General features: G+C 26.1%; 1 protein-coding gene across 3 annotated transcripts in view; it reads right to left on the bottom strand.

Moving 5' to 3' along the window:
* LOC136982787 (multiple PDZ domain protein-like) overlaps positions 1–23,355 on the bottom strand; it is a 242,190-nt gene that overhangs the window by 131,142 nt on the left and 87,693 nt on the right. For all 3 annotated transcript variants that reach the window (XM_067279293.1, XM_067279294.1, XM_067279295.1), the window contains exons 8-10: positions 5,540–5,614; positions 998–1,142; positions 673–871 (exon numbers count right to left, since the gene is read on the bottom strand). In XM_067279293.1, coding sequence (XP_067135394.1) covers positions 673–871; positions 998–1,142; positions 5,540–5,614 — 419 coding nt within the window. The remainder of the gene's footprint in view (positions 1–672; positions 872–997; positions 1,143–5,539; positions 5,615–23,355) is intronic.

Here is a 23,355-nt window from a genome sequence, read left to right as displayed (position 1 = left end):
ATTTGGACTTTTGTATGGGATCAGCTAAAACCCAACATTTTAAGCTATCAAACAGAAGTAATTTTAACCAGTTTTGGCTCTTTTGATAACTTTAAAATAATTTTTGAGACATATTTTTATTGTATGTTTTCTATTTAATGTATGGTTTTAAACATTTTAAATAATGTTTCATATATTATAATGTATTTGCTGTAAAATACTAAAAGTTTCCTACCTAAACAAGAAACTATATGATAAGGACACAAAGGCATAAAATTTGATATATAATTTTCTTTTTAGTTCTGTGAGAACAGAATTTACTTTACAACACATTATTCTGTTATTGTTTTGTTTTGTACATGCTGTTAGGAATGCATTAAGTCAAAAGTCTGGACAGTTTGTGTAATTACTTTCTAAATATATGACATTTTTCATAGTATTCATATGTTAATATATAAAACTAGCAATTTTATATTTTAATAATTATGTAAATGAAGAAGTCTGTGCAACTACTTCACCACTACTAAGTAATCTATAAAGAAAGTTCATAATTTATAAAGAAATAATACTGAAGGAGTAATATGATCATTTTTTTTTTATATGTTAAACAATTATTCTATGTTTCAATTTACAGATTTTAAAAATATGTATATCTTATGCATATGTTTAATTTATACATATTATAATACTTACGTAACTTCTGAATTATTTTCTGCTTCTTTAAGTATTGATGATGCCTCCTGTTCATTCATATTACGCACACTTTTACCATTGATAACCAAGATATAATCACCTGCTCTGATATGACCATCTTTGTGAATACTGCTGCCTTTTATTATTGATTTAACAAGTATGCCATTAATACCTCTGCATGTAATTTCAACATTTATACCTAAAAATAAATAAATATTTGTATTTGCCTTCAAGTAAATAAATTTTATCATATACAGCTTATTATTTTAATTATATATTAAATAGTTATTGAATAAGTGCATTATTTAATAAATATTAATTTTACCTAGTGGTTTATTTCCTTTTCTAATCTTCACTGTTTGCAACAATGCTTCCGGTAAAGGAGATATGTTGTATTCTGTCAAATCTTCAACTTTATTATTTAATTTTAATTCAGACTCACAAATTGGGACAGCAATTCTATCTAAAAACTATTTTGAATATTATTCAGACTTTTATAAAGATGTAATCAAAATTTCTTATATATAGATAACATAATAAAATTTAAAAAATTCTTATAAGAACATATATTAAACATAATGCTTTTTAACTTAATTAATATGAAGAGATAAGAAAGAATCATAATTTGACTGTATACACAGTTATACACAGTAGAGTCAAAAATAAACTGATTTTTGGTACAGGTTTTTTTAAACAATACACAAATTCTGTTATGATCCCACTTTCAAGATAGGTTCCTTCTGCAGCTATACATTTCTGCCAGTATCCTTACCATTTATTAAAGTAGCCCTAGAAGACATTTTATTTATGTATTTAAGACTTTCATTGCCAAAGCTTTCACATTCAGCTTCCATTGGTCATTTTTAGTTAATAAATATCTGAGAAATAAAAGCGTAACAATGCTTCTTAAATCTTTTTACTCTTTTGAACTTGACCCTTCAGTCTTTACTTTGTTCATAAAATAAAAGAGAGTTGAAGGGTTACAGGTTCCAATCAGCAGCAGAGGTGAAAGCTTTAGCAACAAATGGCTGTAAAGCCATCACAAAAATAGCTACCAGGACTGTTTTGACAAGTCATTTAGATGATGGTAGAAATGTGTAGCTACAATAGGAACTTGTTTTTAAAATGGTATGGTGTAAGAGTTTTTAGATGTTATAATTTGGTTTGGTTTGTTTTTGTTCTACTATGTACAATGACATTTCTGAATAAATTGTGATTTGTTATATATAACATTTAGTTGAAATAATAATAAGAATCATGAAATTACAATTAACATTCAATATATAATTACATATACTCAAATTACAACCAACAATGAAGTAAAATATATTTGCTTTCTTGGGGTCTTATTAGAACAAATGATAGAAAACAATTACAGTATTTTAGACATATTTTAAGATCAAAATATATTCATAAGTTGAAAGGTTGTCTGAGAAAGGAAGCCCACAAAGGTCAACATCAAAATTAAATTTTACTCCAAGAAAGTAAGTGTATTTAGTTCAATATTGCTTACAGAAATATTATATACATATACAGTTGATTCAACTTAATTGAGACACATTGGGACTAATCCATTTTGGCCCAATTAAGTGGCTGCCCCAATTAAACAAACTAATAATAAATTCTATAATAAAATATGTAATACATAGGTAAATAAATAAGTAGGTAAAAAATAATAATTAGGTACCTATTTTAATGCTTTATTAAACCAAAATACAGAAAATATTTGTACTATAAATTTTCCAGATTCACCACGATAGATAACTGATTCACATAATGTTAGTGTTGCCAAATATTAGTAGTGACGTACACAAGGGTTGATCACTCAATCCGTTCCTGATCAAACAATTTTTCCTTTCTCTCTTTTTAGTTAGAATATGTTCTAACTAAAAGGGGAGAAAGAAAAGGCTTTGCCCAAAAGTCAATTTACAGTCTTCCTTTGAGCACAGTTTCCTTTACTTGGAGATGGGCCACTTTGGCAAGAGTGTCCATAGAATCCGCCAACTCAATGCTGGTCTCAACAATCGGATGGCTGTTGTCTGAATTTAGATGTAATTATGCACACAATACCTTCCAAGGAAACTCTAGCTGTTTTCCAACTTGAAAAATTGTCTGACGACCTTTGTCTCTTTGCTTTTAAGAGGATCGTCCAGTCCAGATCCAGTCCAATCCAGAACAGGGTCAGTAACTCACATTCAGGTCTGCCTCAGACGAATCCCCATGTGATACATCCTACTATGCTGACCCTCTCCGGAAAAATCGAACTGCCCAAGCTAAAGACAAAATCGCTATCACTGCCAACCATTATAGGCCTACATGACAAGGATACTTTAATTTAAAAATATTCCATTAAAAAATCTTGAAATTACAGCTTCATCCAATGAAATGTAGATATTTATAAGCAGTTTTAATACTTGTATATTTCATATAAATAAAGAGATAATATCAGAATTAATATTTTTAACTTTTTTCACTATATCCAACCTATACATAACTGTAACCCACAGATTGATTTCTTCTATGTATAAACATGCATATCTATTGATTCTGTAATATATATCATTACTTATCATTGTAAGTAAACTTCAAAATATAATATAAATATAACTTCCACGTTCACAAATTTTGCATTTGCAATAATTTTTGTATTTGTAGCTGAAAAATGCAATGTCCAACAAATTGAAATCATGAATACATTTTTACTGAAAAACTATAAAAGCAGCTAGCCAAATTTTTCAATTTAACAAGAAGGTTATATTGGAGAAATAAAAAGACTGACTCATATCATAAAGAAAGGATTTGTAATCAACTAACATTAAGGAATTAATTAAATTTGTTTTTGGAAAATCTAGAGAAGAGCTAAAGAAATTAATTCATAATTGATAAAGGTGATTTTATTTAAAAATTTATGAAATATTATCTAAACTAAATTATTCAGTTCTTTTTTAAATGGCATTGAACTTTCTGACTTAATAATTCAATTGCACATGAATGCAGATTCCAAAAGTTCAAAAGAGGAATAAAGAGAATAATTTACCATAAAACATCATACACATTGCATAATGAATCAAAAATTAACAACAGATAACAATTATTGTTAAAATACTTAAACAAACTGCTAATTTAAAGTAGCCAAAAATTTATCCTTTAGGAAAAGAAATATTTTCAGACTAAGGGTCTATTTACAACACAACAGTGCTATGATTGTGCAGTGTCCACTCAGTGCAGTGATTTTTTACCAGTGGGAAATCGTTGACCTAGTTTTAAACCACCCCGTCTAGACTCGTCCATCACAGTGCTGTGCAGTGGCAGTGGCGTGACCATACTGTGAAAGTATATTTGACAGGAACGATATTTTCAGTGACGATAAATTTTGTTTTCAATGGATGACGAACATTTAATTGAAATCGTGCATCAACACCCTGTTCTATTTGATGAAATATGAAATGAATGTTGGGACATTGGAAAATATTCAAAAAATATAGATTCATCATCTCAATTTTTTATAAAGAGTACGAAACTTCCATTCTGTTCATATTTTTTTGTCTATGCCTGATGTACCCACTTGATTGAATTTCTTTTTCTTCTTCATCCAAACATATAGCTTATCATAGCCAATTCATCCTCAGAAAAGTCCACAACCACTCACCGACAGCATAGTGTGTAAATACCCATCACTTGTCACTGTTGTGTGTAAATGGATCCTAATTTAGTCCAACATCAGCTGTCAAATTAGAAATTACAAACTTACAGTTTATGTTTAAGTATTTGAATATGATACAAAATTTTACAGAATTTTTCAATAATTATTAGTTATTTTGCCACATATGCCAAATAACTGCTGAATTAAATCAGGCTACTTTAGTAAAGTAACCTGATTTAATCCAACAGCTGCTTGGCATATTACTAAAATATTGGGTGTTGGGATGCTTATACAGTCGACTTCGCATAAGTCGACACCCGGATAACTTGACACTCGTCGTTACATAGTCAATTTTTTGTGGTCCCGGCCAACTTACATAGGCAATAATGTTATTAATGTTAAAAAACTCGGTTTACTCGACATCGTTTAACTCGTCACCACTGGATAAATCAACATACTTTTTCTGTTTCACACTTTTTTGACATCTGATAAGTTGACTCCCCTCCTGAAAAAAATGAGTTTACACCGTATAATAAGCTGTGTGGTGTGAACTCACTTTTCAGGGGGGGAGTCGACTTATCAGAATTCTAAAAAGCGTGAAACAGAAAAGGTGTTGATTTATCCAGTGGTGACAAGTTAAACAATGTCGAGTAAATTGAGTTTTTTAAGGTTAATAACATTAATGCCTATGTAAGTCAGTCGGGACTACAAAAAATTTATTACGTAACCGACGAGTGACGAGTTATCCACGTGTAGACTTATGCTGAGTTGACTGTATATGTAAAATAATTCTTTCTATTATTAGTTTTTTCCCACAATGAATGAAAATGTATGAATAAATATAATTAATTTTATAATATGTAAGTTGCTAATTCTTGTATGTCATGCATTTGTAAAATGCAATTCCTGCACAATTTTATATGCAAAAATAATAATATGCAAGTTTTTTGATCATCATCAATCAATATGTCTGGTTTATTATAATAAACTTCTTATCTATCATTGTTCCATATTATTATTTAATGTTATATTTAGTTCTCATTAATGTTACTATCCAAAAATAATTCCAACTAATTTTAAATTTGTTTCAATTAATATTTTAAAATAAAAAAAAAAAATTTTATTAATATTGGTTATATGTAATACAATTTTGTGAAACCATGACTATAACAATAAGTTTTCTTTTATTAACTTAATCATTATTCTTTAAAAATTTATTATTACCTCTTTGGTATGTACTTTTGATGTTTCTACATAATGTTGATTTACATCAGAAGACATATTTGGCATCGAAGACATCTATAATATATAAAACATTATTATTATAATAACCAATAAATTAATAAAATATTTTAATTAATTTAATTATTGTATGTCTACATAAAGAAACTGAATTTTGTACTTGAAAATTTTAAGAGCAAATAAAACATATGAAAATTATAAAATTTGTAAGTGTTTATAAGTGTTATCTTTATTTAATTATAATTTCATGATATTTGATGATATTTAATTTCATGATTTCATGCATTAGAAAGAAAGAAAATTTAAAAATATTCTTGAAATGTTTTCATTTACTTTCTTTTTATGTCATGACAAGGAATGATTGATTAACTATTTTATAAATCTTCTCTTAACCTATAATAGAAAACTTTTTATAAAAGCTTTCTTTTACTTTTACTTATTATTGATTTTTGTTGAACTCTTGTATATCCTCTAAAAATTATTTTTAAAAACTTTTTAATTGATTATGATATTTTGATGTTTAATTCATGTATATTTTTATAATAATATCTGCTCAAAAGAAAATTACAGATTTAATGTAATCCTTAAATATCACAATTACAAAATATTTCATGAAGTAAATAGAATTTAAAATTACTAAATCTTAAGGGAAGACAATCTCCAAATAAGTAATACTGACATTTTTCGCATTTTCTATACATTAAACAACTAAACTAAATTATCTGTACTTATAAATATTTCATGCATTAGAATAGAAACAAATTTTCTAAGGTTTAAAACTTGTCAGATTTTATTTCTTGAGGATGACGCAAGACCGCAGAGAAATTGATTTGGAAACATGTGTCTAAAATATTCTGTATATTTTGAATAAATTAGATTCATTCTTGCAAAATAAAATAACATATTCTATTATGAATAAATCGGACATAATAAATGTAAAAACCTATGTTAAAAAAAGAAATTCTTTGGAGTATCTTGGAAATACATTATTAGTTTAAATGCCAAAAAAGAATCAAAACCAATTAAGTATAACGGACAGAAAGCACCTTAAAAAATTTTTTTAATGATTATTTTATTAAATTTAAAAATTTTTTCAAACATTACAATGAATCAATAACATTTAGTAAAGGATATTAAACATTTTTCACCGTAAGGATTAATTAGTTAAAACTAACAAAACTCAACATTATATGATTGGAAAATCAATACTTAAGTAAATAAATCGAATTTTTTAAAATTTAATTAAATATTTAGCATAAGATTTAAATATATTAAAATAACCAGCAGTGAAATTAATGCTATTATTAATATTATTATTTTTTAAATTAAATAACAGCTTATTTCATTTAATATATTATATTAGAACAAAAGTTTTTTAACTTTTCAATAATTACTAAATTCAATCGATGACATTAATATTTAATATTAATTACTATTCACGAACTATTAATTACAGCGTACGATCAATTTAATTTTGTTGTTTATTCATCCGAAAATTCAAGCTGTATGGAATTTGTCAGGCGTTAATCAAATTTCGAATTTCATAATAAAATAAATTCCTTACGGTTATAAAATGTCGATATTGGATAAAACACGCGCAATTAATTCTTTAAGTTTAGCTCTAACAGCAATTCCGATAATTGACAACCCACATTAAAAATAACGCTATGGATTATGTCAAAATAGTTTGAAACAATTACTACCTAAAGCGTATAACGTACATGACTAATGGCAACTAAACTGCTCGTAAATCTAATATAATTTTTTTTTATTTTAAAGCTGAAAGGAAAATGAATTTCGGAAGAAAATTAGATATATAATAGGCCATAGGATACAGCGAGATGCGGGCGAGCGAGCGAGCGAGCGCGCTAAAATTATTAAAATATTTTACAAGTGATTATTTATAAAATTAAACGCCGTGAAAATTTAGATATAATTCTTGTAAATTTTAGAATATATAAATGAAAGTAAGACGAAGTTTCGAACGTGCGTATAATTATTTTTATAAATATATTTTCCGATAGTGGAATTTTGGCGCACGCGACCAAAGACGTCATTCGTCGTGGTTTACGTTTGCAAAACTAGTTTTAAATAAACATTAAGAAATACTTGCACCGTTATAACCGGTATAAAGCTAATCAGGAGCAGATAAAATCGAAGATATAAATAGTATTATAATTAAAGAACGGAATTAAAAAAAAAACATTAAGAAAGATCAACAATTACGATTTTTGAAAGAGTGTTGCTCACTTCAGTTTTTTTCTTTTTTTTTTTAATTCTTCCTGTTTTATTGTTTGATGGTAAAAGTCTGTCTGGTTGCGATGCCATCGTCGATCGATAAACTAAAGCTAGTCTTCAACCGAGGACGAGCGGCGTGTGGAAGGTAATGCTAAGAGAGGGCAAGTGGAACAGACGAACAGGAGGAGGAGGAAAATAAAGAGGAAGAGGAGGAGGAGACGATGGAATTTTGTGATGTTTCTTGACCAGAAAAAATTTCCTTCTATGTCTGAATATTTATTTACCGAAGATAAACAACAAATAAAACGGTAAGTACATATATTTACATTACTTACTAAATCATAATAAATTATGAAATTGACAATAAGTATTATTTTACCTAAGTGTTTTGTATTATCGATTTAATAGTGACGTTAGCCTATGACAGGTATTGACAATGTTATTGTCAAACCCGATTTAAAAATTTTTTTTATTTCGTTTTTATCATCGTAAAAAGATTTATTTCAAAAATGTAATTACTATCGATTACTTTGTTGTATGATAACTTTTTATTAAATAGAATTATATACTAAAATCAACAGTTTTCTTATACTTTTTATAAATACTTTTAAAACTTAAAAATTATAACGTCAAAACCTATTTTAATAAAATCGCCATAAAACAAGAAAATAAAAATTTTCTTAAACTATAATGCGAGTTTAAAATATATAGAAATGTTTATCTGATTATTGTTCCTTTCGAAAAAAATAATATAAACTATTATTATTATTCTGAACATTTAACAAATTCAGATAATTCTGTGAAATTACGCGAATTGGGCCGAAATGAGAGTTCATTATGACGGACTAATTTTACATTATTACTTAAAAATTATGAAGTTCTGTAAAAGATAATTCTTTCGTAGAAAATAATAAATATTTCAACAAGAAAAATAAACGTAGAATTTAAAATTCATCACAACTTTTATATTCTCTGTTAAATATTTTACGAATTTTGTATTTATATCAAACATTAACCCGACGGCAAACGACCATACATCTTAAGACTTTACATTGAAATAATTTAATTTAATTAATATAGAAAATAAAATTGTTAAATCGACTTTTACGATTAACACGCGAAAGTTCAGTGATCTGTATAATTATTCTGTTGCAATTTCAGTTTACGGATAGAATTTTATTCTACTTTATAGTTTTATCTCAACAGTTTTCTATTGAAAATGTCGTGTTTATATCTGTGATGTCACAGTAAACAGAAATAATATATTTTTCTTCTATTACTACATACATTTTATTCTACATATACTTTTAACTCTTCAATCGATTCGTTTGTTTTACAATAATAACAATTTATATATAAGTTAATATATATATAAATATAAACTAAAATCAATTGATTTTATCATCTTAGAATTTATAATTTAATTTATTAATTTAAAATTTTTTCTAATGCAATTGAAATAGAAATTTTTTCCAAAATAATTTAAGTAAAAATTTTCCAAATAAGTTGTACAACATTTATTTTTATGAGTAAATTTTCTAATAATAATAATAATAATAAATATAAGCAAATGTTTAATCGTTAAGCATATTCAAGTTAATGATGATGAAAAAGTTTAATGTTTTACATGCTTTACGAATAAACTAATTATCGTTTAATAGAAACAATTTTACGCATATTTATCTATACACAATTTTTCAATTGTAAACAAAAGTGTATCATAATTATTTCTTTTAGAAATTTAAAAAATAACATATACGATATCAACGTCTATTGTGGCAAACTTTTTTTAAAATTAAATTACGCCTCTGATGTATTTAAATTTTTTTAGCTATTTTTTTGATAAGTTCTAGTATAAATAGTGAAATAAATTTTAGTATTGGTCCGTTGTTTTTGTTTGTTTTAGTTAAATCCAGTTTAGTTGCATAGTATTAGATTTGATGAAATTTTCAATGCAAAATATTTGAAAAAATCATGGCGTATTTTAAAATTCGTAAAATTAAGTAAAGATCATCTTATAGCATATAACTTTATCCGAAACCTATTTTTAAAATTTTAAATAACAATAAAACTTTTTATCAATATGCCAAGCAACCAATTTCTATATTACTTAATAATAATTTTTCATATTTTGTTTCCCTTTAACTTCTAATGACTGCTATGAACGTATATCTTAGCTCAAACTTTATCACTTAAGATTTTCCAGGCGAGATTTTTAACATAAACACAACAGTATGATCAGTATATATAGTCTAATAGTGGTTAATCTTTATATGTAAGGAAATAGAAGAGTTGGCTATCAAAAACATAAATTACAGAATTAATTGCCAATTCTTGCTGATTTTTAACACACATTTAACAAAATTGTATCAAATTTGTAAATATTAGACAACATCTGTAAACATTTTAAGTAGAAAAATCAGGCAGTTAGGAAAGGAAAAAAATAATACCATTAAAATTAAGTATGTACATGTTTACTTATACTGTATATTATAAATAAACATAAATAAATTTTAATTTATGTTTATTTATAATATATAAGTAAACATTTTATAAATTTATAAAATGTTTGTTTGTTTATCACAAATTTATACAACTGCAAATATGAGTGATTAATGCAGATAGTACTATATTAATAAATAAAACTTTTAATTTTATTTTTATTGTTAAATAACAATGACAATCTTTTTTTTTCTAAAGATTACTACTTAATTCATAAACATATACAAATTCTTAAGTAATTAAAAAATTTTTCTGGAATTCTGGAGTTACCATAGAAATTATTCACATTTTTCAAATTTAATAAGAATTTATAGAAATATTTGAAAAAAGTTGCAAGTAATACAAAATTTATTTTAACTTATTATATATATGAACTAATATATAGCTGTGACTATTTAACTTGTTTAATGCTGTTCATATAGCTTCTTTTCTAGACTTTTGTTGTATGCTATATCACCATACATGCACCATACTTTAAATAAATAAATAAATATATAACAAAGTCAAAACTTTAAATACATAAAGTTTTGATTTTAATAAATAAAGATGTAGTAATTTATTTATAACATGCAAAATGACAACCTGAATTGCTGAAAAAAATTTTTTCTTAAAAATATATATCACAGTTAGATGAAATATTACTATTTTAAGAGAGCCTATATTAGGCCTATATTATATTGGGCATTCCAATATAATATAGGCCTATCGCAGGTTTTTTTGGTTATAATGAAGTATTTCAAGATAAACAAGCAATTATTTATTGTGACATTAGAAATTGCAGCCCGGCAATGTGACAATTATTTTTAAATTTCTTTAATTTAAAATATATGCTCGCCACCTCAAATCAGTACTGTAGTGTCTTGCCCCTGTACATCATACTTTCCTGTTAAGAATGAAGTTGTGCCAATCATCTATCTAACACCTTTCAGGGAAAAATTTTTGGCTTCAAATAACAAACTTAATTCATTCCTAAAAGTTGCTCAGAAACTGATTTGTTCTCCAACTGAAACAAATTTTCTGATAAGAAACAATGTAAAATAGATTAATCTATTCCCAACTCCCAAAACAAAGCCTAATTTTTTTCTTTTACCTTTACAGCAGCATTTCACGCATAAAAATGCAATATAATAATATACATATAAAATGGATATAAATATAGATAGTATTATGTATATTTAAAGCAAAATGTTTTGTCATCTCCAACCAAAACCAACATTTTACAAAAAGTACTATAAATAGAGACTGGACTCTGCCTGGATGAAATAAAACTAAATCAATCAAAACAACAAGTATTTTATCCACACTTTCTGTTTGAAATATTATGTTTCAATTGCTTTGATTTAAATTTAAATTTAAATTAATTAATTTTGATTTTATTTTTAATTCCAGTTTCAGTTTTGGTGTAAAAACCAGCATTTTAATTATTATTTTAAATTTTAATTAATGGGCTACCTAGTATTAATAAATATTATATTAAACATTAATATAATATATATTTTTGTTTTTTAATTTGAGTTGAGCACCTTTAAATGCAAATTATTGGATGCAATTTATATTACCCGAATGTCAATTAATGCAGTTTTCATTTATTAATTTGATTTAAATTGAATTGTGATGCGTACTGAAAACCGGAAGCAGTATCTTACCTGCATGTGCATTGAAATCTAATTAGAACAACATCATCATTGATGGTTCGTATTGTGACCTCTAATGGCACGAGGCAAATCTTGGTAGGCTTGTCATTGATTGGTTGGGCCGTTGACTTTCTTTAACACAGGCAGTATAGGAAGTTGATTGGCAGCCAGCTCTGCCCAGTAGCTTGTTCGGGAACAGAGTTATCATATGGCAACCGAAGCAAATATGATATTCAAAATTTTGTTATTAAACCGAATTGTTCATAAACAGAGGTGTTTGTAACCTGAGGTTTGACTGAATTAATTAATTATTAATTATTTCCAGTATTTATCATAATTTCTAATATCAAAAATAAGTTTTTGAAGTGAATATAATATTTACTTGGAATATTTTTTGTCTGCATATATATCTGCTTCAAAAAATACTAGATGTTTGCAGAATAGCACTACTTTATATCACAATGGCTGCAACTTGATGCCTTAAGGCAGTACCACTACTTGATCATAATGCAACCTGACTTCAGATTGTAACTAATGTTAAGATAAAATTTTTTATATACAGTATTTTATCTCAATGGTACACATTTACAAACTATTATATATATATATATATATATATATTTTTTTTTTTTTTTTTGAGAGACTAAAAAAAAAGCTGATTTGGCAAATTAGGTATTTAATATATTGTTATAAACTTTAATACCATAATTACAATATATAATTAATTTTTTAAAAAGTAGTTATGATTCTCTTACTTTTTAAAAATTTTTTGATTTAATATAATTATTTACATTTAATAAAGCAAATGCAGATTGATTCCTACAATAACTTATAAAACTATTTTAGTTTTTAAAAAAACTGGGAAAACATATTGGTATCTAAAAGCTATAAATTACTAATTTAAAAAAATTAAGGTTAGAAATTATTATTAATATTTTAAAATATTAAAAATAAATTATTATATGTATATAATTGGCTTCATGGATGAATGACAAAGTGTGTAACCTGAAATATATTTCCTGTTTTAGATTTAATAAAGAAATATAACTCTAATGGTTTCTGCTGTCTAGCTTATCTATGCCAAACATCTGTCAGTCAAAAAAAAAAGTCAAAAATAAAATTTTTAGCCTATACTGTGGGATTTATAAAATAATTCTTATATTAAAAACTTAAAATTTTCTTGAAATAAATATTACAGAAACACTATTCTATGAAAATCAATAAACTCAATATTAAATAAATTAAATATCATTTAAAAAAGTTAATTTAATATTATTGGATTGATTAGAATAACATTCAAAATTTTATAGTGTAAGTTCAATATCAATAATTGCAACATTTCTTCTAATGAAATATGTAAATACAGCACTATTTTTATATTAAATTATTACACAAAGTAACAAAATTGAAAATAAATTAAAATCTAATTTTCATATTAGAAATACAGTATTAATATTAAACATTCCAGAATATAAACTAAAGTCAATACTACCGTATTTTCTGGCGTATAAGATGACTTTTTAACCCAGGAAAGTCTTCTCAAAAGCCGGGGGTCGTCTTATATGCCCAGCTGTCTTATACGCCGGAAAGTACGGTATATATATTGTTATTTTTTTCTAATAAAAATTTAATAAACATTTTATTCACAATATTAAATCTTTAATATTTATGTAATCATTTTATTATTATTCATGTAGAAATATTTTAAATACTGATCATCAACTCTATTTGAAAAATTAAACATGTCTAATACAAATAATTATAATATTTTCTAATATTAAAATATATTTTTAATATAATAATAATAATAATAAGTAATAATACTATATTGATTATAAAATAAACAGGTTACTTTATAATATAATTTATTTTAATTTTCAGAATAAGTTACATTTTTTGCATTCCATATAAAAGGTTTTATTTATTACAAAACTTTACATTGAATATGAATTAAAGTACTAATACATTGATCTATAAATAACTATAAAACATTATCTAATGTTAAATTTAAACCTTTCCTGAATAATTGCAACAAATAACAATTTATATAACAACTAAAATATTTGGTTTTTGTTATTTTACTTTCTATCAAATTTAATAATTTCATATTGTTATGTCATGTTTGTTTCAGAATCCTATTATCATAAATTGTAACTTCAATTATTCATTTAGTTCATTTTGTAATTTAATTCATTTGAATAAATTGTACAATAATATTTCTATTATATTTATTTTCTAAAACATTAAAAATATTGATTGCATTTATTATAAATGTTAGAAAACTAACAGATTTGACATTCCTAACTACTAACATATTTATTATATATATTAATATTGCTAAATTAAAAAATAGAATTATCAATCAATTTCATACACTGTAGAAAACAAAAAAATAAATGAACAATATTTAAAGTATAAATTCTTGTGAATAAACCACAAGTCCATTCAGAGAAACAAAAATTTGACAGAAAAAATGTGTTTGAGTTTGGGTAGGTTCCAAATCATGTCCTTTGATAATATGCCAACTGCTCTAACCTTTAAAGCTCTTGGACTTACCTATCTTGCCTTTAATGGGACTCTTAACCTTGTTTTGGATACAGTTATTATTAACTATATCCAAAGAAGGTTATGAGTTCTATAAGTATTTGTATTGTCAGAATATTGCACACTTTTATAACAATTTCATATCAATCAGATACTTTTACATTACAAAAATATAGGAATGATGTCCAATGTATAACCATTATTTTGATATGAATGCTCCTAAGATCTACCAATGTGTATACTGTAAGAATCAAGCTTACGATCATATTTTTCTTGTTTACGAGTTCACCCCTTTTCAATGCCAGGTGGCAAATATATGCACGTTTTAATTCAAACTTTATGGACCAATGGTCTTTGAGAAAGAACGACGACAACTATGTATTTGATAAAAAAAAATAAATCATTACATGGCACTGCCAATGGTTGAATATTGTAAGCCTTAATAGTATGAGAAGGTTTAATGCAAAATTTTGTTAACCATTGCAGATTACACCTGTTTAATCCATGAACAATGATGTGAATCAACGTCATTGTAAAGCAATGACCATAAAAGCAAGGTATATACAACCAGACAATAAAATGGAAAATTCCCATCATTTGAAGAACTATTAGCAAATTGAAGGACAACCTACATCTAGAATGTGATGAAAGACAGATCTCTTATGAACAATCGACCACAAGAGGAGAATTAGTAGGATGCATATACAAGGCTAATACTGCATTAAAGGCAATGGCTAAGACAAATGCATATGTCAAATCAACTCTACCCAGGCAATGATACACAACCCCACAAATGAAAATGTTTCTACAAATAATTTACTACACATTATAAGTAAACTGCTTGAATGCCGAAACACATCAATGCAATCATCACACAGCCTGATCTCTCGCAAACACTACCATGATTCTCAGATAGTGAAAAAGAATCATTACGGGACTGGATTGCCAATTATGAGGCTATGAGGCTAAAATACCTATGGTATAATGCAATATTATTATCCATTGCCAGATGTAATGTAGACAGACCAGTGAGAGATTGGAATGACAGCACTGGTCGATGTATCACAAACTGGGCAGAATGGGCAAACAAATTAAAAAATCAATCAATCAATTAAAAAATCAATTGATTTGACACTATTCAATGGTCAAAACAATGTGAAACTCGCATACAATGCACAAATGAACCAATAACTGATTGATTAATCCATGCCAAGCTATGAATACCCTCCAGGTGTCCACTTAGCCTATGTGTCCACAACAGGTGGATTACATTACAATTGGCATGCTTGATAAATCAATTGCAAATAGCCTCAAATCCTTCAAGACAGCAAAGTGCATGTCATATGATTAAATCATGCTAGCATGTGAACTCAAACCAGAACAAAGATTGGAGAGCAAATCGTCCATAACAACAAGCAACAGTCAGATATTGCAAAATGACTGGTAGATGCAACAAACTGAACCAACAAGAAAAACACAACCATTTCAGGACAAATTTTTCATTGAGAGGTGTGGTGTGCTTTGCAGAAATACAAGCAATGCACAGGAAAGAAAACGAATGCAAATCATTATTCCAATCTAACAAAGGAAGGAACTATTTGAACTGTTCCATGTCTGGGAAAGACACATGGATAGGAATAGAACCAAGATGAAAGTGGACTATAAATACTGGTGGCCAGGAATGGACAAAGGCATCAAGGAATATGTCACAGGTTCTTCAATTTGTCAACAAATGAACAGACAAACTTTGAAACCAGTCAAGTTTCTGCATCCACACCCAATTCCCAATGAACCCTTCAAAATAGCATCCATCAACCACTCTGGGCCATTGCTGGAAAACAAAAGATGGTAACAAATACAGCCTTGTTGCCATTGACCACACCACATAGATGAAAATTACACATAGCATTAACACAACAATGCAAGGATCAACAAAGATCTCACCCTTCTATCTCTTATATGGTTATGAACCATGAACAAAAAATAAAGTTCAGTTTGGTACAATCACCAACAATATTGAATGATTACAACAAATAGAAATACTGCATGAGGTGCAAAGATAAGCACACGAGAACCTAAGTGAATTAGATCACAAGTGGAGATATGATGAAGGAAGATGCAAGGCAATGTTTGAAAAAGATGACCTTGTTCTTCTCAATAACCCCAATCCAGAAGTCTTTGGCAACCAATGAAGACCACAGCAATACAAAATAATCACACTAAAACTAAACAATGTGATATTGAACTGCCAGATGGGAAAGGCTAATGCAGAATTCATGCTATGTAATTGAGACCATATATCAGTGATGAGACATGACATACAAGACAAAAAATCTGAAAGGGCTCCTAGAAACCACAGACAAAGAGAGAGGGAAGTGGTGTGAGCTGAACAAACTAGACCGACTGGAGACAGTGCAAATACTGCAAAGAAACATGCAAAGTGGACGTGACATATGCACACCAGCCTGGTTTAACGATTTCACATAGGAACTTGATTCAGGATGAGTCTGATTAATTTGGAGGGTCATATAAGCATCGAGCTCACGATCGTATTTTTCTTGTTCACAGTTTCACTTCTTTTTGATGACAGGTGGTGAATAAACACATGTTTTAATTTGATCTTTCTGGAACAACAGTCTTCAAGGAAGAACAAAAACTTTATATTTGATGAATAGAAATTAATTGTTACAAGTAACACAATATATACAAGTAAATTCATTTATAATATATATACTTCATGTTAGAATGAAACATATGACCTCTTCTTTTTTTCTTCACCCACAAGCAGTCTCAAACTTCACAATGACTTTAAATAGTCAAAAACATTCATGAAAAAATATTTGTTGGATTTTAAGCTTTTTCTCACTTTAAATTTTATCTATCCAGTTGAAGTCACTCTCACTCTCTCATATTTATCTGATATGTGTAACAGAAAATATTAATTGTACGTTGTTCTTTTTTTTTCTCTGAAGCATTGAACCTTTTCTTCTTTAGTCTATACTCTAATCTCTCTTTCCTTTAATATCTTTCATTAAGCTTTATAAACTTTAGAAACTACTTATGTTTGTAGATATAAAAACAATATATATAATCTTTTTAATGACAATTTTCAATAATTCTTTATTTGTATGTGTTAGAGAGTAAATTAAAAAATTACTTCTATATGATTTTTCATTGATAAAATGAAAAAAAAAAAATCCATTTTAACCAATAATCACACCAATTCCCACTTTATTAGATATAAAAATAGTTTTAAATAGTTTATAGTACTTTCAAGCTTCCTCAGTTTATCTTCAGGGATTCATTTTTAGTGTGGTTGTCATTTTCAAGAATTAGAGGTTAACATTGAATTAGAAATTCATCTTCATAATAAATTTATATTCTGAATTAAAATCACAGTGATATACTTATTTTGGAATTATATTGTGTCTGTTAAACTACTTACTAATAGATACTTCCAATAAACATGAAGTTATAGAAATTTCATTTTACATTGACTACATGTCAATGAATCTTTTAATAATAATAATTAAATGAATATTCATATTGAAAAAGTAACAAGAAATGTTTTGGGTATAAAGATGGTAAGTGTTATTTCTATTACTATCTTATAATGTATAATGCACGCTATCAGCTAAATAGCAATGTATTTTAATGTAAATATTATATTTATTCTTTAAACTATAATATTCATTTTACTTTGATTAAAGAAAACAAAGCAGGAAGCTTCTTAAGATGTTTAATTTTTGCATTTTCTCTAAACTTTCATTGTGGCACTTACTATCTTTACAATAAAGTCTTGGAATTCTTTAGGATAGATTGAATTATTAGGAAATGAAATGAAAAACAATTCTTGCATAAAAGAATTAATAAAATTTTTCTCTTTCTTAGATTTTCAATGAATTTTTCAAATAGCATTCTATTATACATTACAAAGTATTTAATCCAGTAAGTAATCATAACTTTATTATGCAAAAAGAAAAAATAGAATATACTATGCATTTCAATTATTATCTTTTTTATCTTCAAAGAGTATTACTGTATTTTAATTCTTTCAGAATTATAATAATTCGATTTGAAAAGAATTATAAGAATTGAATATTGTGTCTGTCTGAAATGTGATCAATTCTTATTCTTTACTTCTTTTAAAGTAATGAATGAAAAGAAGTATGGCATTAAAATAAACAACCAACTTATGCTTTTTAAAAACAAAAATTACTTCTAGAAGTGTAATTATTGCACTATTATTATAATTAAATAATTCAAATTGGAGTATATTATACAATTTCAATAATAACAAAACCATTCAACTATATCAAAAACTTTTATAGTTTCTATATATATGTTTAAACTGAGTTTAATCAACTTGATTAAATAAATTTCAAATAAAATTTATCAAACTAATTTTATCTCAATATAAAATTCTGGAATGATTTTTAATGAAATACAGCAGACTTCAAGCCCAGAAAAAACTTGATTGGTGAAAAATAACATTTAACTATTGCATTTATAATTAGGCTGCTGACAGTTCAAAATACACTTCCATTTGTTCTTATTCAAATTATTATTTTCATTGCACATCTCTTCCAATGTACAATTATTTCAAAATTCCACTCAGTTGTTTTGATTTGCCAGAAATTTTTTCAACAGAGTATTATTCATAGATGAAGCTTCAAATTTTATAAAATCCATACATTTACAACACATAATACAGGCTTGTAGAACTTAATAGAATGGAATGTAATTTATACAGAAACCTTCCAAGACTAATTCATTAGGTCTGTTCAAATATTACAACAGCAAAATTTTTTATCCTTTTTTTGGTTCCCTTTTCTTCGTCATCACCATTAATCACGAATCAAGGTACTTTCCTCCCTCTAGTTATGTCATCTGGCCAGAAGTTTAAATCATTCACAAATACACAGGAGTTATTTTCAGGAAATTCTACAATAAGTGGGGAAAAAAATAAATGAAGGTGCAATGTTGTCATCAAAGATATCCTCATCAGCAATAGTCAGATACATAAACTGCTGATGTAATACTTGAATTGTCTCTTGAAAATTAGGTACTTTTCTATGAGAAAGTTTATTCATATTGATAATTGATAAAATAAATCTGTCAATTATATCTACGGTTTTAAAAGTAGTTAAATATAGAATAATTTAGTCTTACCTAAGTATTTTCTCTTAAAAATTTTTCTTAATATTTTGTATTAATTAGGTGTAAGTCTTTATGCAAATAAAACTGGTGCAATGAGGCATTGCATTGTTTTACTTTGGCACAGCAATCATTAAATATTGCCTACCATTGGGACAGATTAATAGGCATATATTTATTCTGTAATTGTATTATTGTAATCATTTAAGTTCAGGATATTATGTAAATAAATTTATTTTCATCTTATTGGATTGAAATTTGATAAAATTGTAAACCTATAAATTCCTACTGTTGTCCATCTGTCTGTTCTTCCTTAATCTTGAGAATAGTGTTAGACGAAAGTCACGGAAAGCTTAGAGACAGGAGGCCCGATTAACTATATACAAACTTCTGCTTTGGGCCAGAAGTCACGTTATTTCAATTCAAAAATTTTCTCCTGTATGGAGTTACATAACCAGCGTGACTTCTTTGTTAACAGAAAATGTATGATGTACAGATTTTAAAGGCAAGACACTACTAAACTTTAGCACATTATGATGAAAAATTGCAGTCTGGCATTGTGATGACAACGTCACAATAAATAATTGCTCCTCAATGTATAAAATAATTTTATATACTGGTATCTGGTATCTGTCTTTTTGGAATTAAAATTCATGTATTTTAACACCAAATTGACAGTTATAATATATATATATATATGATTTTATTTGCTGCATTTTAAAAACTGCATATTAACTGTATTTTGAAAATAAAAAAGATGATATGGTTATATTTTTAAATATTTTCTGATTTTTCCTAAATAAATTTTGTCATCTGAATTTTTCTTATAATAAAATTTAGAGTAATAGGTACTAATAAGAGGAGTTGGGGCAGAATCAGGGCCTTACAAGCACGCATGCAAATACTGTTTTGAATGACATTCCTAATTAGGTGCCTGTTTAAATTATGAAATGCTCCAACAGTCCAAGTGTTAATGCTTGTATTATATATTTATATGGATTTATAATGTTGCACAATCAAGCATGTGTAAAGTGGCCTTAGTGGTAAGTTTCTTGTCTGGTGAGGAATGAACTCATTTGGGCTAGTAAATAACAACATTATGAGAAGTTCACACTATCCAAACTCAATATTATTCAACTATTCCTCAACTATCCAATCCAAAGGAGATTTGATAATGAAAAAAAAAAAAAAAAAAAAAAAAAATAGGAATTCACAGTATGTTTTGTACAAATATACTGTGAACCCATCTTAATTTACTTTTTTCCTGTAATGTATGAAGAACATTGTATTGGAAAATTATTTTACTATATAGTCTATCTGAATATAAAGTTTTTACTTGAAAAGAAAATCAGAATTTGGAAATTCAGATTTTATGAAAAAACAAATGCACATGGGCACATTTCTGATATCTGAGCAGCTTCAAATTTTGAACATTTTTTGAGAGTATAAAAATAACTGCTTATTTCTAAATGATTTAACCTCTTACAATATTCAGTAATTTTCAGTAAATCAATCTGCCCAATGCAGCAAAGATTGATACAAACATTTTCTGAAAAATTAAATTTGAAAAAGATACATGCATTATTAATTAATATATTATTGCTATTAACAATATATGTAACATAATGCTATTCAAGTATTAAAACTCATCCTTTTTTTGGTAAGAAGAAGAAAAATTTTGTATGAATAAAACAGTAAAAAGTGTTTATTAGAATGTGGCAATATTCGATTAATAGAATGGTTTTTTTTATGTATTCGTTCTTGAGGAGGACCAATAAACTGTGGCCAAAAATGTTTGAACAGTAAAAATTGTTTATTTGTTCACTGGAAATTTGTGTTTAGGTGTTATTCTGTTAAAAAGTGTTTGTCATTCTGTCCAAATTCTTTTTATAACTTGTTTGACTTCTTTACAACTTCTTTGTATAACTTGTTTTATAACTCGTTGAAAAAAATGTTTAAAATGTTTATTTAAAAACATTTTTTTTCAGTGTAATTATAGAGTTATCATTTTTATATTGCAAAATTATAAATTTTGATAAATTGTTAATATTTCAATCTGATTTGCTCAGATAAATTTTTACTTTTAGTTCAGATGTCAGAATAATTAGAATTTATTTTTAGGTTTCTTACAACAAAATAAGATAATATTTTACAAAATAAAACTTTTATAATCTTCTATAATTCAATTAGTATCTGATTACTAAATCAAACCTATAGTGTGATCGCAAATAAAAAATACACAAAGTGAATAATAAATAAGCTGGTATTTATTATTTAAACTGGAAAATAAAAATAATTTAATAAATTAAACATTCTTTATAATAAATAATATCAATTAATATTGAAAATTATCTCTTGATGTTATTTTACTTTTCCTTTTTCTGTAAATATAAACATTTATCTATATTTTCATTGGCTATTACAATTATCATTATCAGTGCATGTATAATATTCTTCACAAACTGGTGTTTGATATTTTATTAAACCACTCTTGATAATCTTTTCAATTAATAAACAATTTTGGTGGTAATGTTTTGCACTGTCTAAGCAGGATACAAATGAAAAAGAATCTTTTTTGCAGCTGTATCCTGAAAATAGCTGCTTAGACAGTCAAAAATGTCTACTAGCAAAATTATTTATTAATCAAAGGTTTGAGTGGTCTAATGAAATGTGTATATACATTTAAAAATTATGAAATTAAGACATATCATTTATTTAATTTTTATTTCGATAAACTTAATTCTTATTAATATACTTTTTATTAGAATACAAAATTCCTCTGATCTTAAGAATTTGATCTTTACATAGAAAGCTAATTCCAATTCAGTTATTCTGTGGTTACTTTATTTTCATTAGTCACTAACCATATATTCTACATAAATATAAGTCAATATTAGGTAATATCTTTTTAATAATTTTGATATAACTTTCTAATTTATGATTAAACTTAGAAATTTAAAAACAATAAATCATTAGCTGAATTATTAATGATGTAAGAAATAATTTTTAAGATTAAATACTTTTACTAGACTTAATCAGAAGAGCTAAGAATTAAATAAACTAAGTAGTTTTAGGGAGCACGATTATCATCTTCAGAACTATTTTGAAAAGTCCAGTTTTTTTTAATAGTTAATTTATATATTAGTTTGAAAATACGATTCTTCAAAATTAAAATCTGAATTTTTCAAAACAGTTAAGCATCTTTGAAGACGGATTGATTGCCTCTCAAAAGTATTTAGTTTGTCAAATCCTTGACTCCTAGAAATAAGCTTATTAAATTATGAAATACTAGATGAAATGTTATATTTTGCACTGTCTAAGCATGATTACAGTTTCAACTTAATTTTTTTAAATTTTATTATTATTATTATTATTATTATATATATATATATGTATTATTTTAGTTGGCCAATTGCATTTATGATTTTAAATTACAATTTAACAATTTAAATTATTTCTTATTAAAAGTTGAATGAAAAAATAAATGTTAATACATTTCTTGCATTCTGAAATTAAAATGTAATGACTTATAAAAACAATAATTAAAAACTATTATCACGTCAGTAAAATTTAATAAAATTTATAATAATAAGTTCACTTTTTCAAATATTCTAAATAATTTAAGGCTATATCTTTCTGTCTAATCTTTTTATGACAAATTTTTAAGTTTTATTTTCAGTTAAGAATATATTTTAAAATCATCAAATATTTAATTTTATTTAA

The sequence above is a fragment of the Centruroides vittatus genome, unplaced genomic scaffold (genome assembly GCF_030686945.1).
Source record: "Centruroides vittatus isolate TY-2023 unplaced genomic scaffold, ASM3068694v2 contig_863, whole genome shotgun sequence".
NCBI classification, from domain to species: Eukaryota; Metazoa; Arthropoda; class Arachnida; order Scorpiones; family Buthidae; genus Centruroides; species Centruroides vittatus.
This window is presented reverse-complemented; position numbering and strand designations above follow the sequence as displayed.